General features: G+C 44.0%; 1 protein-coding gene across 4 annotated transcripts in view; it reads right to left on the bottom strand.

The window, feature by feature from the left end:
- The window catches only part of RCE1 (Ras converting CAAX endopeptidase 1), a 125,325-nt gene that overhangs the window by 79,106 nt on the left and 25,422 nt on the right, over positions 1-20,797 (bottom strand). For all 4 annotated transcript variants that reach the window (XM_033954953.1, XM_033954954.1, XM_033954955.1 and 1 more), the window contains one exon: positions 15,824-15,902. In XM_033954953.1, the coding sequence (XP_033810844.1) occupies positions 15,824-15,902 (79 nt within the window). The remainder of the gene's footprint in view (positions 1-15,823; positions 15,903-20,797) is intronic.

A 20,797-nucleotide genomic window follows, 5' to 3' on the forward strand; every position in this document is an offset into this window, starting at 1 on the left:
GGACCACTGCCCTAGCTTCTCCACCAACCACAAACCCTGCCCTGTTAACCATCAGTAGGATCATTCTTTCCAACCTACCGGTATCTGCCAACACTTTAGTGCAGTAGTCTCTGCTCATTTTTAAATAGGGGCCACTTTGGGTTCAAAAGAGTTAAAGGAAAGCTGACTTGTGTGGGGTCATGCACCAATAAATGCACGCTGACATCCATCCAATTAGATCATCTGGCATTGGTAACACGAAGAACCCAGACAGCTCCACTTTAAATACAGGATAAGTGACCACAAACTAAAAGTAATCATATAGACAAAATTTAAACAGAAACCCTAAGATGCCAAGCTCTGCATACAGTACAACACCAGAGAAATAGAAAGAAATGCATTACCTCCTGACCAGTGCAATATAGAAGCAGCAGATATACATTCTCAAAATTGAACTATTTCAAAATTACTAAACATAAAATAAATAATTTTTCCTATCTTCCTTGTCTGGTGATTTTATTTTTCTACTCATCTTGTTCCGAGTATCAGGTTCTGCTTTCCTCTGTGCTCTGAATTCTGTTTCTAGAAACGCCTATCCATTTGCTATTTCTTTTTTCTCCTTCTTTCTTCAGTTCCTGACATACGGTATATCCATCTTTGACACTATTTTTTCATTTTCAGCTTTCTACAATTTTTTTTTCTTCCGCATATTTATCTAGATTTCCACGTCTCTTAGGAAGAGAAGAACCTAAGCATTCCCATACTTGGTGAAACTGAAGGTCCCTCAAACCCAGTATCCTGTTTCCAAAAGTGGTCAATCCCGGTTACAAGTACCTGACAAGATCCCAGAAGAGCAAAAACTGATTTTATGCTGCTCATCCCAGGAGTAGCATAGTAAATGACAGCAGATAAAGACCTAAATGGTCCATCCAGTCTGCCCATTAGTTATTCTCATTAGAGATACCTGATTAAGTTAACTTCTCTCTGCTTTGATATTTCTGGGCCACAAACTAAAGTCCACCTGGTAATGTTCTAGGTTCCAATTGCTGAAGTTGCCATCCAAGCACACTCCAGCCTATCCAAAAATCCCATTGTTTGCAAGATATCTACCATAAAGTCTGGCCAGTAACGTTCTCATATTCCAAGTTAGTGGAGCTCCCATTGATGCTTCCCCAGCCCATCCTACCCGAATCACCAAATAACATAAGAATTACCGCTCCTGGGTCAGACCAGTGGTCCATCGTGCCCAGCAGTCTGCTCACATGGCAGCTCTTAGGTCAAAGACCAGTGCCCTAACTGAGACCAGCCTTACCTGTGTACGTTCTGGTTCAGCAGGAACTTGTCTAACTTTGTCTTGAATTCCTAGAGGGTGTTTTCCCCTATAACAGCCTCCGGAACAGCATTCCAGTTTTCTACCACTCTCTGGGTGAAGAAGAACTTCCTTACGTTTGTACGGAATCTATCACCTTTTAACTTTAGAGAGTGCCCTCTCGTTCTCTCTACCTTGGAGAGGGTGAACAACCTGTATCTATTAAGTCTATTCCTTTTATTATCTTGAATGCTTCGATCATGTCCTTTCTCAGTCTCCTCTTTTCAAGGGAGAAGAGGCCCAGTTTCTCTAATCTCTCCTCCAGCCCCTTAACCATTTTAGTCGCTCTATTCTGGACCCTTTCGAGTAGTACTGTGTCCTTCCTCATTTACAGCAACCAGTGCTGGACGCAGTATTCCAGGTGAGGGCATACCATGGCCCGGTACAGCGACATGATAACCTTCTCCGATCTGTTTGTGATCCCCTTTTTAATCATTCCTAGCATTCTGTTCACCCTTTTCGCTGCCACCACACATTACACGGATGGCTTCATTGACTTGTTGACCAGTACTCCTAAGTCCCCCTCCTGGGGGGGTCTCTCCAAGTACTGCACCAGACATCCTGTATTCGTGTATAAGACTTTTGTTACCGACATGCATCACTTTACACTTATCCATGTTAAACCTCATTTGCCATGTCGCAGCCCATTTCTCAAGCGTGTTTATATCACGTTGCAGATCTTCGTAATCCTCCCGCATCTTCACTACTCTGAATAACTTCGTATCGTCTGCAAATTTAATCACCTCACTCGTCGTGCCAATTTCCAGGTCGTTTATAAATATGTTGAAGAGCACGGGTCCAAGCACTGAACCCTGAGGCAATCCACTCGTGACTCTTTTCCAGTCCGAGTATTGTCCATTTACCCCCCACTCTCTGTTTCCTATCTGCTAACCAGTTTTTAATCCATGTGAGTATTTCACCCTTGATTCCATGGCTCGCAATTTTTCGAAGTAGTCGTTCATGCGGAATCTTGTCAAACGCCTTCTGAAAATCCAGATATACAATGTCGACCGGGTCACCCTTGTCTATCTGCCTGTTTACTCCCTCGAAGAAGTGCAGCAAGTTTGTCAAGCAAGATCTTCCTTTTCTGAAGCCATGCTGGCTGGTCCTCATCAGATTGTGTCCGTCAAGGTGATCAATGATGTGGTCCTTTGTCAGCGCCTCTACCATCTTTCCCTGTACCAAGGCCAGACTCACTGGTCTGTAGTTTCCCAGATCTTCCCTCGAACCTTTCTTGAAGATCAGCGTAACATGCACCACTTTCCAGTCTTCTGAAATCCTTCCTGATTGGCTATTAGTTGAAGCAGTTCAGCTATAGCCCCTTTCAGTTCCTTGATTACCCTTGGGTGGATGTCATCTGGTCCCAGGGATTTATCGTTTTTAAGCCTATCAATCTGCCTGCATACCTCTTCTAGACTGACCGTCAACCCTGTCAGTTTCCCGTCTTCGTTTCCTGCGTATAGCCTGTCTGCTTCTGGTATGTTGTGTATATCCTCTTCGGTAAATACAGACGCAAATAATGTGTTCAGTTTGTCTGTGATGGCTTTGTCCTCCTTTAGCACTCCCTTTATTCCGTGGTCATCCAACGGTCCCATCGCTTCCTTTGTGGTTTGTTTCCCTTTAATATAATCGAAAGAACGGCTTGAAGTTTTTTGCCTCCTTGTTTATTTTTTCCTCGTTGTCTCTTTTGGCCCCTCTTACCGCCTTATGGCGCCTGCTTTGATGTTTGTGCTTTTTCCAGTTTTTGTCCATTTTTGACCTTTTCCATTCCTTAAATGAAGTCCTCTTGTCTCTGATCGCTTCCTTCACTGCTACAGTGAGCCACGCTGGTTTCTTGTTCTTTTTCCTCTTGGATCCCTTGTTGATACGTGGTATATATAAATTTTGCGCCTCAGTGACTGTGTCCTTAAAAAGGGACCATGCTTGCTCTAGCATTTTTACAGTGCTTATCCTCATCTTAATCTTCTTCCCCACCATGAGTCTCATCCCTTCGTAATTCCCTTTTCGGAAGTTCAGTGCTGTGGTCGTCGTTCTGGATCGATGTTTTGCCCCTGAGTCCAGATTGAAGCGGATCATATTGTGATCACTGCTTCCCAGCGTCCCTTCTACTTATACACCTTGCGCCAGTCCTCGTAGTCCATTTAGAATTAAGTCCAAAATTGCATTTCCTCTCGTATTTTCCTTGAAAAGTTGTTCCAGGAAGCAATTGCCTATACCATCCAGGAACTTGGTCTCCCTACTGCAGCCGGAGGTGCCTAGGTTCCAGTCTATCCCTGGATAATTGAAGTCACCCATGATAACTGCATTGCCTCCCTTGCAGTTGCGTTTAATCCCGTTCGTTATTTCTCCATAAGTTTCTTTGGACTGCCCTGGGGGTCGGTAGTAGATGCCAATCTTCATTTCCGTTCCATTTGTTCCTGGAATTTTGACCCATAGATTCTACCTTATTTTTCGTTTCTGGCGTGTTCTCTCCAGTAAACTCAATTCCCTCTTTGGTGTATAGGGCAATATCCCCATCTTTTTTACCCACTCTGTCTCTGCAGTATAGCTTGTATCCCGGTAGAAACATAGAAAACATAGAAATTGACGGCAGAAAAGGGCCATAGCCCATCGAGTCTGCCCATACCAATGACCCACTCCCTGACTTTTACTCCCCTATAGATCCCACGTGAATATCCCATTTTCTCTTAAAATCTGACACGCTGTTGGCCTCAATCACCTGCTGAGGCAGCTCGTTCCAATGATCTACCACCCTTTCAGTGAAGAAGTACTTCCTAGCATCACCTTGAAATTTCCCTTCCCTGATTTTCAGCGAGTGTCCTCTGGTTACCGAGGGCCCTGTAAGACTAAAGATATCATCTTTCACCTCTATACGTCCCGTGATATACTTAAAGGTCTCAATGGGAGGGATGTTATTGAATAAGAGTACCCAGGAAAGGGACTTGGGGGTAATGGTGGATATGACAATGAAGCCGTCGGCACAGTGTGCAGCGGCCGCTAAGAGAGCGAATAGAATGCTTGGTATAATCAAAAAGGGTATTACAGCCAGAACGAAAGAAGTTATCCTGCCGTTGTATCGGGCGATGGTGCGCCCGCATTTGGAGTACTGCGTCCAATATTGGTCGCCGTATCTTAAGAAGGATATGGCGTTAGTCGAGAGGGTTCAAAGGAGAGCAACACGTCTGATAATAGGTATGGAAAACCTGTCATATTCTGAGAGATTGGAGAAGCTGGGTCTCTTTTCCCTGGAGAAGAGGAGACTTAGAGGGGATATGATAGAGACTTACAAGATCATGAAGGGCATAGAGAGAGTAGAGAGGGACAGATTCTTCGAACTTTCGAAAAATAAGAGAACAAGAGGGCATTCGGAAAAGTTGAAAGGGGACAGATTCAAAACAAATGCTAGGAAGTTCTTCTTTACCCAACGTGTGGTGGACACCTGGAATGCGCTTCCAGAGGACGTTATAAGGCAGAGTACGGTACTGGGGTTCAAGAAAGGATTGGACAAATTCCTACTGGAAATGGGGATAGAGGGGTATAGATAGAAGATTACTGCACAGGTCCTGGACCTGTTGGGCCGCCGCGTGAGCGGACTGCTGGGCACGATGGACCTCGGGTCTGACCCAGCAGAGGCATTTCTTATGTTCTTATGTTCTTATGTCCCCCCTCTCTCTTCGCTCCTCCAGTGAGTACATCCGCAGTTTTTTTAGCCTTTCTTCATACGTGAGATCCCTGAGCCCCAAGACCATCCTGGTAGCCATTCGCTGAACTGACTCAATTCTCAACACATCTTTCCGATAGTGTGGTCTCCAGAATTGAATACAATACTCGAGATGAGGTCTCACCATGGATCTGTATAGTGGCATTATGACTTCAGGTTTTCTGCTGACAAAACCCCTACGGATGCAGCCCATCATTTGTCTTGCCCTGGACGAAGCCTTCTCCACCTGATTGGCAGCCTTCATATCATCGCTAATGATCACTCCTAAATCACGTTCCACCGTGGTCCTGGACAAGGTTTCACCATTTAGTGTGTAAGTTCTGTGTGGATTTTTTTTTTGCCTAGGTGCATTACTTTACATTTTTTAGCATTGAAGCCTAGCTGCCAAGTTGATGACCACTGTTCCAGCTGCTGTAGGTCCTGCGTCATAAAGTCCAGAACACTGCTTTTGCCTATTATGTTGCATAGTTTGGCGTCGTCGGCAAACAGTGATACTTTTCCTCTAAGCCCTTGGGTCAAATCTCCTATGAATAAATTGAATAGAATCGGCCCTAAGACGGAGCCCTGAGGTACTCCACTTGTCACTGATGATGTTTTGGAGGGGGTACCGTTTACCATCACCCTTTGAAGCCTACCATCTAGCCAATCCTTTACTCATGTAGTGAATGTATCCCCTAATCCCATCGATTTTAGTTTGTTCAACAGCCTGCGATGTGGGACGCTATCGAAAGCTTTGCTGAAGTCCAAATATATTACATCCAGGGACTCCCTGGCATCCAGATGACTGGTCACCCAGTCAAAGAAGTCAATCAGATTAGATTGGCAAGACCTTCCCCTGGTAAATCCGTGTTGGTGTGGATCACGTAAATTTTCTTCGTCTAGAATTTTGTCGAGTTTCTGTTTGATCAGTGTTTCCATGAGTTTGCACACTATGGATGTAAGACTCACCGGTCTGTAATTTTCTGTCTCTGTTCTGCAGCCCTTTTTGTGGAGTGGAATTACGTTAGCTGTTTTCCAGTCTAGGGGTACTTTTCCCGTGCGCATGGAAAGATTGAAGAGCATGGATAGTGGTTCAGCCAGAACTTCACTCAGCTCTCTGAGTACCCTGGGGTGTAGATTGTCAGGTCCCATGGCTTTGTCTACTTTGAGTCTTGAAAGTTCGTGGTAGACATTACTGGGTGTAAACTCGTAATCATGAAACAGGTCATTTTGGCTGTCTCTTATCTGTAGTTGTGGACCAGCTCCCGGTGCTTCACAGGTGAATACTGAGCAGAAGTATTCGTTTAGTAGTTCTGCCTTGGTATTATCAGATTCTGCGTAGTTTCCGTCTGATTGCCTAAGGCGTACTATCCCATCTTTGTTTCTCTTCCTGTCGCTAATGTACCTGAAGAAGGATTTGTCCCCTTTTTTAATATTCCGTGCTAGATCTTCCTCTGTTCGAAGTTTGGCTTCCCTGACTGCCTTTTTGACAGCCTTAGATCTGGCCAGATAGTCTTCTTTTGCCTCCCTTTCCCAAGATGTTTGTAGGTGATAAATGCTTTCCTCGTTCCACCATGTTTCCATGATGCCGATGATGTCAAGATTATCTTTTTGTGCCATAGCTTCCAATTCCCCCAACTTATTCCTTAGGCTTCTTGCATTCATGTACATACACTTGAGTTTGCGGCCTGTTACTTTCTTGCATTTCCTTCCCTCTTGTGTCTCTTTCGATCCATCAGGATTTCTGTCTTGCCTATGATCCGGTGACTCTTCCTGCATGGTATCCTCTGGGTATACCGGTTCCCGAACTATCAACTCTTGGTCAACTGTTGGCTTTCCCCTTCTTCCTAGTTTAAAAACTTCTCAATTTCTCTCTTGATGTTGCTTGCAAGCAGCCTTGTTCCGTCTCCGCTGAGGTGGAGTCTATCCTTTCTGAACAGCTTGCTCTTCCCCAAGAACGTGGTCCAGTTGTACATGAAGTGGAATCCTTCTTCCTCACACCAGCGCCTCATCCATGCGTTGACTGCTTGCAGCTCCGTCTGCCTCTTCTCGTCAGCGCTGGGCACCAGTAGGATCTTCGTAAATGCTACCCTCGGAGTTCTGATCTTCAGCTTCCCTCCTAGCATCCGGAACTGGTCCTTCAGTCCTTCCCTGCTGTAGTTCCTGTTGCTCACATTGTTTGTGCCCACGTGGATCACCACCACTGTATCTTCCTCTTCCATGCTGCCGATGATCCCGTCTATGCGGCTCACTGTATCTTCTACCTTGGCTCCCAGTAGGCAGGTCACCAGCCCATCCTGTCTTCCTCCCGCTATGTGGCTGTCAACTTGTCTGATGATGGAGCCCCACACGACGACGATTGCTGTCATCTCTAGTCGCAGGTCCATGTCCCTGGTGTATGACCATCTCTCCAGCTGTAGGTCCGTATCCTCTGTGCACTTTCATCTTCCCTCATCCTGGCGTTGGCTTACACCAGACTCATCTTCCTTGTGGTTGTCCTCCAGGTGATCCTCACTCACTGTAGGTGTATCTTGGTCCTTGCTCACTGTAGGTGTATCTTGGCAGCTCCACTGTTGTTGGTGATTTTCCACGGCCTCCCTGTATGCCTGTTCGATGAACTTCTCTAACTCCCTGACTTCTTCCTCAACGGTTTCCTCTGTCATGAAGTTTTCTGCATCTCTGTCCTCCTCTTCCACTGCTCGAAGTGCTTCTAGTTCCAGTATTCTGCCTTGCTTCTTCAGGCCCTCCAGTTCCTCGCATCGAGTGCATACATAAGACCACCTCCAAGAGGGGAGGTAGTCATACATATGGCAAACAGTGCAGAAATCTGGGTAGCTCAACATCCTGCTTCTGTCTGCTGCATCAATTGCTGTCCGCTTGGCGGTCTGTCGTCTGAAGTGGCTTCTCCTTGTGTAGGAATCTGTGTAGCGTCCTCGGTGTTGCTGTGAAGTCCTTTTCTTGATTTTAAACCTGCTACCCCTATTGCTTGTGTATGTCCTCTGTGTCTGCTGTGATTGCCCTCTGCATCTGCTGTGAATATTCTCTGCTACTACTGTGTTTATCACATAACTCCCTACTACCAAAAACTCCACTGGCTGCCCCTTGAAGCAAGAGTGATGTTCCAATTTGCCTGTCCCTGTTTCAAATCCATTCTAGGTTCATCCCGCATGTACTTGGTTCCCCATTTTAACTTAGATTGTTCATACAGACCCACATGCAGAGTTCACCTGTTTAACCACCCAACACTAAAGGCCTGCTGTTACAAAAGATACCTGAACAGAACACTTGCTTTCCAAACAGGTCAACTGAACGATTGGCTGGGTAACATTATCACGCACTCCTCATTCTACCTAAGTTTTCAGAAAACTAGTAAAAACAAACTTGTTTAACCAATTTGTAACCTAAGTCTTCTTAAGCCTTATCCCTTCAATGCTAACCGAATTGTTTCCCAAGATCTCTTATGCCTTACCTTGGTATTATGCTCACTTGTATTTTGATGACCTTACATTGTACCTATATTCGCTGATTGTCCAGCTCTTCTTTGTTGTAAACCGCTTTGAACTACCACAGCTTTGGCAGTATATAAGAATAAAATTATTCTGTCCTGTTGCCCTTGTGGTACTTGCCTATGTAGGTGTCTTTCCTTAGTGTTTCTACTTTGCTCATCCCTTCTTAAGGCACCTTTAATGCTCGTCTTCAACGCGCGCCGAACGGCTGCACGCCATTGGCCCTTCCCCTTTTAAGGAGGAGCTCCTGTGGATGACGTCCGGGGCGGAGCTACCTCTCACCGATGCCCCTTGCTCTCTCCTGCTGGGACACAAACCATACAAGCTTGTCCATTACCAGCCCTAGTTCTTCAATTTAATCTAATTAGAGATCCTTTGTGTTTATCCCACACGTTTTTGAATTCCATCATCGTTTTCCTCTCCATCACCTCCCTTGGAAGGCATTTCAGCCATCCACCACCCTCTCCATGAAAAAGAATTTCCTAACATTACTTCTAAGTCTTCCTCCCTGCAACCTCAAGTTATGCCCTCTAGTTTTATCATTTTCCTTTCCCTGGAAAAAATTTGGTTCTATATTAATTCCTTTCAAGTATTTAAACGTCTGAATCATATTTCCTCTGTTTCTCCTCTCCTCCAGAGTATACATATTTAGGTCTTTCAGTCTCTTCTTGTACTATATTTGGTTCAAACCCCTTACCATTTTTCGTTGCCTTCCTCTGGGCTGCTTCAAGTTTTTATATATCCTTCACCAGATACAGCCTCCAAAATTGAACACACTACTCCAAGTGTGGCCTCACCAATGACCTATACAGGGGCATCAACACCTGTTTTCCTCTGCTGGTTAATCCTCTTTCTATACAGCCATCGCCCTATCACACTGTTTAGATGCCTTTAGATCCTGAGACACAATCACCCCACAATCATCCCTCTCTCCATCTGTGCTTATCAGCCTCTCACCTCCCAGCACATATGGTTCCCTCAGATTTCTACCTCCCAAATGCATCACTCTGCACTTCTTTGCATTGAATTTTAGTTGCCAGATGTTAGATCATTCTTTCAGCTTTTGCAGATCCTTTTTCATGTTTTCAACTCCCTCTGGGGTGTCCACTCTTACAAATCTTGATATTATCCGCAAATAGGTTAACCTTATCTTCTAACCCTTCAGCAATGTCACTCACAAACATATTTACTCACAAACGTATTTTTAATGGGCATAACTAATGGGCAGACTGGATGGACTGTTCAGGTCTTACTTTATCTACCATTACTATATTGAACAGAATCAGTCCCAGAGACACTCCACTACTCACCCTTCCCTCCTCCAAGTGAATTCCATTAACCATTAACCCTCTGGCATTTGTCCGTCAGCCAGTTTCTGATCCAGTTCACCACTTTGGGCCCTAACTTCAGCCCATGGAGTTTATTCAAAAGCTTCCTATAAGGAACAGTGTCAAAGGCTTTGCTGAAATCTAAGTAAATTATCTAATCTAATCTTTTATTTGTGCATTGCATATATCTATTCAGGTGCAAGGCGACATCGAGAGAGGAAGGATTAGGAGAAGAGGGGGCAGAAGGGAGGAGGAGATGGAGGGGAGGGGAGGTATGAGGGGTGAGAAGAGGAGTGGGAAGTAGAAAAAGAGAAAAGTAGGGAGAGCTGTGAGAGAGGGAGATTATGTATCAAAAAGATGGGTTTTCAGTTTCTTTCGGAAGATGGTGTAGCTAGGTTCTGTTCTGGTTGTTTCTGTGAGGTCGTTCCAGGTTTTTACTCCTAGAAAGGTAAGCATAGAGTGGAAAAAACATTTGTATTGAAGATTTTTTGTGGATGGAAGATTTAGTAGTATCCTGTTGAGGGTTCTGCGAGAGTTGGACCATGCCAATGAGAAGAGCTATATGAGGGGAGCCGCTGAGTTTCCATGAAGTATGTGGTGCATGATGCATGATATTTTGTATATTATTCGTGGTAAGATGGGTAGCCAGTGTAGTTGTTTGGTGAGAGCTGTGACTGAGTTGTATTTTCTCAGCTTGAAGATTAGTCTTACAGCAGTGTTTTGGATGAGTTGCATTTTATGGACCAGAGTGGTGTTGATTCACATGTAGGTGGAATTGAGGTAGAATCATCAGTTGTACTATTAAGGCAAAGTGGTGTTGGTGAAAGTATGGTCTGATTAGTCTCAGTTGTCTCAGGGTGTAGAGGGATCTCTTCTGGAGGTTGGAGATTTGAGGTTCCATGATAAGTGTGGAGTCTAGAATGCAGCCAAGGATTTTGGAGGAGTCATCCACAGGAAGGGTTTTGCCCAATTGGAGGGTTATGTTTGTTGGTGGTGTCTGTTGGGCCATGTGGAAGTATAGAACTTTGGTTTTGGTTGTGTTTAATTTTAGTTTGCTGATTGTTGCCCAGTTTTGGATTCTTTCAGTATTGAGTGTGACTTTGTTAGTGATGTCTTGTTTGATTGTTGGTTGTAGGAATAAGGAAAAAAATGTCATCTGCATAGGACATTATGATTTCATCTTCAAATTTTATGTTTCCAAGCAAACTCATGAAAAGGTTAAATGGGATGGGGGAGAGTGGGGAGCCTTGTGGCACGCCACAGAAGGCCTTCTAGGGGTTGGAGGTGTCTCCATTCTTTTTGACTATGTATTCTCTATTTTGTAAGAAATCGAAGAACCACATTAGTACTGTGCCTGTTATGCCAATTTCTGACAATTTTGTTAGTAGTAGGTGATGGTTCACTGAATTGAAGGCTGCAGAAATGTCAAATTGGTGAAGTATTGCTTGAAGTCCTGTACTGAGCAGTTGCTTGGCTTTTGTGATTAAGGTAAGAAGGAGAAGTTCTATTTTGTGTTGTTTACGGAATCCGAATTGAGATGGATGGATGGAAACATGAATGCTTCTCAATGTAAGCTATGAGTTTACTCACATGGAACTTGAAGATTTTTGTTAGTATAGGAATGCCTGCGATGGGTCTATAGTTTGAGGCTGAGGAAAGATCTGCCTTTGGTGATTTTGGTATAGGGGTGAAAGTTATTTTTCCCATTGTTTCTGGCAAGTGGCCTTGGTTTAGTGAGCTATTGAGTAGGCTATTGATCCAGATAGTGATTTGTTCGGGTGCGGAAGTGAGGAGATAGGAAGGGCAACTGTCCAGAGGGCTGCAGCACGTGGACAATTTGGATATTAGTTTTTTTGTGTCAGGGAGGACAGGTTGAAGAATGAGACCCAGATTTGGTCTCCTTTGGTGGGATGTGTCAGGAGTGTGTGCCTTGGTGGTGGTAGATTTGGGAGATCCAATTCTCTGGTCACCCAGTCAAAGAATTCAATCAGATTTGTTTAGCACGATTTACCTTTAGTAAACCCATGTTGCCTCGGATCTTGTAATCCATTAGTTTCTAAGAATTTCACTATCCTTTCCTTCAGCAATGTTTCCATTATTTTTCCAATAACTGAAGTGAGGCTTACCGGCCTGTAGTTTACCGGTTCATCTTTACAACCACTTTTGTGAAGAGAGACCACATCTGCTCTTCTCCAGTCCTGCGGAACTTCTCCTGTCTCTAAAGATTTATTGAACAAATCTTTAAGAGGACCCACCAGAACCTCTCGGAGCTCCCTCAATATCCTGGGATGGATCCCATCTGGTCCCATAGCATTGTCCACCTTCAATTTTTCAAATTGTTCATAAACACTTTCTTCTGTGAACGGTGGAGTATCCATTCCATTCTTAGGTATAACTTTGTTGACCAATTGCGGTCCTTCTCCATGTTTTTCTTCTGTGAACACCGAACAGAAGTATTTGTTTAGCACTTTTGCTTTTTGTACTGAGTTCCGTGGAAGATGTTACTTATATATGAGAATATGCTGCCTGCTTGTCCTGGGATAACAGTTTTCTGTCATAATCTATTGTGTTACTGTAAATATTAGGCTTCCTGCTAGGCACTTAAAACTGCTCTGTAATTTACAACTCGTCTAGAACAATATAAAAGGCAAGACTGGCAAAGACTTTAGACTCACACTCAAGGGTAGATTGGCCTATCAGAGGATCAGTATTTTCCAGGTGGCTGGGCAGTGTCAATGCTAGCCTGTACAGTCTGTAGATTGCCTGGGAGGGGAGGAAAGACTAGAAGATAAGGACTGGATAAGGGAATATAGCAACTATCCTATGGTCTGCTTCAATCTTATTCCCACTCTACCCATTCCTTGCAAGCTGAAAGAAGAGGAGGGGCTTATGCTTATACTGAAACCTAAAAAGGGAGCGTGTGCAGAGGTGGAGCTTGGAGAGCCGGAAGAGAAGGATATCTAAGAAATAATGAGGAGACATTACCTCTGTATAGGTATCTTGTAAGACCTTATTTGGATTACTGTGTACAGTTCCAGATAACTAAACTTCAAAAAAATTTCAAACAAGATAGTCAATCTGAGTGGTCTTTAGCATAAAGTGCATGAAGACATATTTCTAGATCTGAATTATGTATACTCTGGAGGAAAAGGTAAAATACATGAGATATGATAGATGTTATTAAATATTCCAAAGTATAAATGCACAGGAGACGAATCTTTTTCAACAGAAGGAAGCTTCTGAAACAAAAGCGCATTACAATAATCATATATTTAGATTACTGTAATGTACTTCTGAGGAGTTTTACTCAAAAATGAACTTAGAAGACTTCAACTGGTGAAGAATGTAGTGGCTAGATTGATTTATAGAGCATAAAATCATGATCATGTGAGGGCAGAACATTGACTTCCAAAAGAATATCATACTGAGTATAAGATCCTAGTACTGGTTCATAAAGTGCAGCTCTCAGTTTTTGTCTTCACTTTTATTACCATGTTATGCTCCCACTAGGTAACAGTGTTCAGTTCAGCTCACCTTTTAACCACTTCATCTTTTCCAAATGTTGTTTTTAGATGCTTTTCAGAATGCCATGCTTTCTAGCAAGGGTCCAACCTTATGAAATTATTTTCATTTCACTTTGTGCTCTGAGCCCTCAGCTTTTCTAAAAACTGACTTCTTTCAGAATGTTTTGCAGGCTAGTCCTGTTGCTTGGGTGGACACTGTCTGGAACTGTTCATTGGGACTCAGCAAGTAGGGAAGTCTGTTTTGGTTGGGTTTTTTTTGCCATCCTATTTCTTTTCTTTCTTATTTTATTTTATTGTGTTTGTACATGACTGATGGTAACCACCTTTAGCTGTTAAACAAATAAACTATACCTTGCACACAGTAGCAAAGCCAAAAACAGCAAATAACGACCCCTCAGTCTGCCCAGCAAAGTGTTTAGGGTTGTAACTGCCATTCAGTATAAGTTGTCCCCCCTACCCCCTTGCTCTTCTGGAAGTAGTGCTGTTTTGGGTGGAACCTGTTTTCCATCTAGGAATCCCAGCACTGTGCTATCTGCCAAATGGTTAATTTTACACATATTGTTGATAGCAATGCACCTCACTCCTAAGCCAGTATAATCTGTCTTTCAAATTTACTGCAGTATGTTGTAATACTTGCATCATGCCAATGAGTTTTCTTCTGTATAGGCAACTTGAGATGTGCTTGCAAATTCCTTTCAATCAGGCCTATGACACCCAATATAATAGGAAATTTCTATATCTTACTGCTCCAGTTTTTGGACCCCAACTCCATTTTTTAAAATATTTTGAGTATCTTCTCCCTCTCCATCTGATTCACAAAATAAAAGCTTGGGACTGACACTTCTATATTGGTGCCATTCTGGTGCTTTTTTTTTTTCACAACTTTGTCCAGATTTCTTCCATCAAGCTTTTTATCATTTGGAATTGGAATGTCCCAGGTGACATTAAGGGATCTTCATTTGTGTTTATCTCATGGCCTTTTGAAATAATTTACTGGTTTGATCTCCAATACTTCTTCCAGGATTCCATTCCGTGCCTCTACCTCCCTTTCCATGACAAAATGTTTCCTAAGTTCTTTCTACTTCCTTTCTTTTGAATCAACACCTGTCAGATGTTTGAATATCTGTATTATCTGTATCTTACCTCCCATCTCTTTCCTCTCCTCTCTTCCAGGGAACACATGTTTAAGTCTTGAGGTCTCATCTCATATGTTGCCTGCTGTAGACCCAGAACAACTTTAGTTGTCCTTTTCTTGATCATTTCTAGACTATTTCTATTTTTTCTGAGATGCAGTCTCTGGATTGGAACACAGTTTTCTAAGTATGGCCTCACCAATGACTTGCACCAAAGCATTAGCACTTCCTTTATTCTGCTTATGCCACCTTCTGTGCATCCCAGAATACCTCCAGCTCCAGCCTATGTCTTGTCACACAGCTTTACCACCTGGAGATCAAGCTATAAAGCCATACTAGCCTCTCTCTCCCACCATATACATTTGCATTTCTTCATCCCAAATGCATGATTTTGGGCTTTTTGCACAGAATCTTAACTGACAAGTAATTGACCATACCTCCATCTTTTTAAGGTTCCTTTATATTCTGTTTACCCCCTTTGGAGCGTTCTGCTCTGTTGCACATCTTTATGTCACTCACAAAAAAGAGACACCCTTCTGCAATATCACTCAAAGATATTGAGTAGAACAGAATCCAGGACCAATCATGAGTACCCTATGGAAATATTTCTTTAAAGAAAGGGTAATGCACAGAGGATCTCCGAGGAAGAGGAGGATCTAAGCAGTTGGCAGGGATAGACAGACAAAATAGAATGACAGCAACAAAACGATACAACCTGTGTGTATGAGAGGGGAGACTCCTCCCTCCCTGCAACCTCAGGGGTCCTCCCCTTCACAAACACAGAAGATACATAAGGAGGTCATTTAGAACCAGAGAAAGTTAGTGTACTCAGGTGATCTATCAACCCTTCTTGTAAACTTCTCTAACTGCCTATCTCTGTTTGAACACTGACAGCTTGTGTTCTCTCCTGTTTGAAACTGGCATTTCTTTCTTTACCTATCTTTGTAACTTGTGCACAGAAATGGCAGGATATCAAGTTTTTAATAAACAGAACAAGTGGCTATATATACTTTATTTGAGAAGATCAAAACCAATTAGGAAATGGCTGTTTCTTGTTCAAAGGTTCCTGTCTGACCTGCATACTAAAAGGAAGGGGACAAGAAATTGTAACAAAAAAATATGAGGAATGTACTTTATGTCTTAAGTTCATCATTCAAACATTTTCCTAGGGCGTGGTAGACCACCACTTCATACTATTCTACATATTTGGTGATGAAGTTTAGCTGGCTAAGAAAAAACACTGGGTCACTACAATCAGCCATGGCTACGAGGTCTTGAACTTACCGAAAACAACCTTTATTCCATCAAACAAATCCCAAGGGCAGTCCAAGGATAACTGGATAAGCGGGCCAAGGAACAAAACCTGCAAGAGGCACATCATCTAGTTAAAAAAATGAAAAGCAGCAAAATATGTATTGTAGCCCTTCCAGATGGCCTAAAACTAGAATGAAATGCTTCTACATTATAAGTGCTGTCAGAATTTTCTTTACATGTTCATTAGGGTATCTTGGTACCTCTGTCTTCTCTATTCTCTGATATTTCAGCAAGAGGTTTAGAAAAAAAGTGTTTTAATAAAGAAAGCAACACCACATGGAAATATATTAAAAGGTGTTATTAATGCATGATACAGAAAAATCATTCTTACAGTACTCAGAATTTGTTGGCCTTTTTTGCAGTACTTTATGTTTTATAATTATTTCCCAGCCACAGCACCTCAAGATGGTTCTGGTGAAACTAAAAGTCCAAAGATGGATTAGATATCTAGATTAAAGCATCTATGATATAATTAACCATGTGAACATGGGAACTATTACCTCTTATTCTGGGTAATAAGCAATAGAACAAAGATTTTCCCATTAAGATCTGCTGGGTAGTTTTAGATGACAAGGGCACTATCATAAGACAGAATATTGAGACTGATAGACCACAGGTCTGACCCATAATGGCATTTCTAAATTTATATTACAGCAGTTAAAATTACTTACTTTGGTGGGACAACTCAAAAGCAATACAGTTGACAAGTAAAGGGCATTATCCATATTCTCCCTCTTCCTATGTACCTGCCAGAGATAGTTCAGATATCTAGATAGGATAAGGAAAAAAATGCCCAGTTGGCCTACAAAAAAGAAGGGTATTGGTCTCACCTTTTGAGCAAAAATATTGCCTGTTAGACTCTGAAAAGCTTGCTCTGACTATATTATCCAGCCACATCAATCTGGTTTTATACCAGACAAGCAGCTGATATGAAAACTGCTCAGTTTTACATGGTTAGTCATGTAATGGAAGATTAGGTTTATACCTTTGATAATCTTCAGTTAGTCCCTGGAAGATTTCATATGCTAGGTGTTCAATCCCAATCCGCAGTCTGGGTGTTGCAGAATTCACATCTTTTCAGAATACATGCTGCACTCCCCCCCTAGTGGTAGAAACAGTTCAGTCGCAAAGCCAAGCACATACTTGTAAATCCAGGACAAAGTGTGTACAGGGGAACTCCCCATCATCACAAGTAAGTCACAAACTGGTTTGCTCTGCAAAATATTAACAAGTAATAAACAGACACAAAGGCAACTCAGAAAAAACATTGAGGAACAATGCAATACTAGCCTGCTGTGTGCACCCCAAGGCCTTCAGTAATGTGTATACTCACAGAAACTCCCCACAGAATCTAGCAACTGTCTAGAAAATCTTCAAGCCTGCAATGAGAATAACCGAAGTAGAAAGGAGCAGGCTACCCCAAACAACTGAGTGAATACAGAGAGGGCGGGTCTTATGGAATCCTCCAGGGACTAACACAAAGATTATCAAAGGTATAGACAATCTTCCATTCTCTTATGTCCCTTCTGGATTTCATACACTAGGTGATGTACCAAAGCCACAGAAGCTAGGGAGGGACAGAAAAGTCTGCCCACAAAACCGAGGTTCCAAAAAAATAGCTGCAGAACGTGCCGCCACATTCATTCAGTAAAACTAGGTAAAATTATGAAGATCCGCCCTGCAAATTTCAGCAGGATGAATTGCATGAGATACTGCCCGCGACGATGCCCTCTTCCTATCAAGAGTGCTGTAAGCAAAATTGGCGGCTACACACCATGGGCGATGTAAGTTGTGGAAATGATCCATCAAATCCATCGTTTGCATGTCAGTCTACCATGGCGAGAAGCCACAGTGAGAACAAAAAAGCGAGAAGACAGCCCAGAACTCAGTTATCCTTTCCAAATAAAGCGGCAAGATCCTCTGGACATCAAATTTACAAAAGATCTGAGCTTTGCACTCCGAACCTGTCGTATGAAATGCAGGCAATCTAACCTCCTGATTGACTCGGACAGCTGAGCCCACCATCAACAAGAAGGAATGTACAGTACAGAGGAAAACACCCACGTCTATTATACAGAAAAAAAGGTTCTTTGCACAAAAAGAGCAGAAACTCCAAAATACACAGTGCTGAGACAACGGTGACCAGAAAAACCGTTGTGAATATCAGGTCCAGAAGAAATAGTGTTCAAAGAAAGCCTCATCAAGGCCCTGTAAAACGATGTAAGAGTCCATGAAAGGAAAAGAAGACGCAAGGGAGGATGTGGCGAAACGTCTCCCTCATACACCTGGTCAGATCTGAAAGAGCAGTAAGCAAACTAGCTCCTCTGTGTGCCCGAAAACATGCAAAGCCTGCAACCTGCACTTTCAGAGAGGCCACTGCCAGACTTCTGGCTAAACCCTCCTGAAGGAAAACCAGGACTACCTAACTGGGAGCCTGCTCAGGCTCCACCTAACTCCTAGCATTCCACTGTGTTTTTATTCCAGTTATGAAGGTAGTTTCACCTTTTTTTGGGTGTTGTTGCTGGTTTAACCAGATGCTTGACATAGCATGAAATACAGAAATTGTAGTTTAGGACTGTTAGCCAACATGGTGTTTTGGTAAAGGCAACGGCCAACTTGTCCATAGTGCGCCCCTCTCGTCCTGGGGGCACTGAGGCATAAACTCTAGATGAAGTAGATTTTTTCAAAGTCGACTCTTACCACTAAAGACTGATGCTGAAGCTGCGGTTTATCAAAACCAGGAGAAGAAATGATTTTGTATTGAGAGTCCAATTTTCTGGGAGCCACAATAATAGTAAAGGGGGGTCTCCCAGTTCTTATGAAGTCTCTTTGAGAATACCATGTAATGGTAGACCAAGAAGTTCTTTAGGAGGCTCATCATAGTCCAAAGCCTCTAAATAAGACTGCCCAAGTCCGGTCCTCGAAATCTACTGGCAGGCCAGGTTTTCAGGATATCCACAATGAATATGCATGAGAGAGATTAGCATACCAAGAAGGCAGTGCAGGCAAATCTTTCTCATGCATATTCATTGTGGATATCCTGAAAACCTGGCCTGCCAGTAGATCTGGAGGTCCGGACTTGGGCAGCCCTGCTCTAAATATTCAGCACTATGAGCAGAATCGGCTTCTAACTTTATTGGAAGCTCTTTGCCCAATTGTCGAATAAATTTTGTGAAAGACAGTCTTTCGGTAGGAGACTTAGCTCTTTGTGGAGACTAGAGAGCTGCACGGGAATGGGGACGACGGGAATCCCGCGGGTTCCCCCTTTGGGTCACGGGGATCCCGTGGGGACGCCCCTAGGGTCGCGGGGATCCCGTGGGGACGCCCCCTAGGGTCGCGGGGATTCCGTGGGGACGCCCCCTAGGGTCGCGGGGATTCCGTGGGGACGCCCCCTAGGGTCGCGGGGTTCCTGCGGGGCTGGATGTACTCAGTCGCGCGGCTCTTCTCCCTACCTTCTCTGCTTGCAGCACAGAGCCGAACGGAAGTCTTCCCGACGTCAGCGCTGACGTCGGAGGGGAGGGAGGGCTTAAACAAAGCCCTCCCTTCCTCCGACGTCAGCGCTGACGTCGGGAAGACTTCCGTTTGGCTCTGTGCTGCAGGCAGTGCAGGTAAGGAGGAGAGTAGCCTTGTGGTTCGAGTGGCTACCAAGGGAGGGGGCGGTCCGCCCCGCCACACCCCGCCCCGGTTGCAGCACAGCCGGCCAGGTCCCCTTACTTTTGTGGCACTTCCCCGACCGACCGACAACAGCCCCGGTCCGACAATCCTCCCTGCCCTGTAGCCGCGAATCTAAATTATCTTCTTACAGCAGCTGTAATAAGGTAATTTAGATTCGCAGTTAAGGGCAGGGAGGTTTGTCGGACCGGGGCTGTTGTCAGTCGGTCGGGGAAGTGCCACAAAAGTAAGGGGACCTGGCCGGCTGTGCTGCACCCGGGGCGGTAGAGAAGGAGTGGGGAGAAGGACGCTGAAAGGCCATGGGGAAGACGGGAGGAGGGGGGGAAGGACTCTGAAAGCACTTGAAGACAGAGGAGGGAGAAGGACGCTGAAAGCACATGGGGAATACAAAGGGGTGGAGAAGGACACTGAAAGGCCATGGGAAGGGCGGGGGGGGGAAGGACTCTGAAAGCACTTGTGGAAGACAGAGGGGGGAGAAGGATGCTGAAAGCACATGGGGAAGACAAAGGGGTGGAGAAGGACGCTGAAAGGACATGGGGAAGACGGGGGGGGGGGGGAGAAGGACGATGAAAGGCCATGGGGAAGACAGAGAGGGAGAAGGACGCTGAAAGGACATGGGGAAGCAGAGGGGGGAGAAGGACACTGAAAGCACATATGGAAGACAGAGGGGGGAGAAGGACACTGACAGGACATGGGGAAGATGGGGGGGAGGACGCTGAAAGGAAATGGGGAAGAGAGAGTAGGGAGAAGACACTGGCAGGGAAGAAGACAGATGCCAGACTATGGGGGAGCGGAGAGAAGAAGATGGGTGCCAGACCAATTTGGAAGGGGGAAGAAAGGGAGAGGCACAGTAACAGAGCAAATGGAAGATGCAGAAGGAAGAGAGACAGTGGATGGAAGAAATTGAATGAGAACATGAGGAAAGCAGAAACCAGGCAACAAAGGTAGGAAAAGAATTATATTTCTTTTTTTTTATTTTGCTTCAGGATAAAGTAGTATATTAGTTGTGTTGATAAAAATTTATAAACATTAGAGGCTCTGGTAGAAACCCATTTGCAAAGTATGTATTCTTCCCAATTAATATTTTCAAATTAATAAAGTCTTTTTGCTTATTTGTAAATGGGTTTCTACCAGAGCCTTTAATTCAGTAGCATAATTAAATGAAATAACTATTTCTGAAGTTTATATGGACGGGCGGGGACGGAGGGGATTCCTCGCGGGGACGGGTGGGGACGGAGGGGATTCCTCGCGGGGACGGGTGGGGACGGAGGG

This window comes from Geotrypetes seraphini, chromosome 8 (assembly GCF_902459505.1).
Source record: "Geotrypetes seraphini chromosome 8, aGeoSer1.1, whole genome shotgun sequence".
NCBI lineage: Eukaryota > Metazoa > Chordata > Amphibia > Gymnophiona > Dermophiidae > Geotrypetes > Geotrypetes seraphini.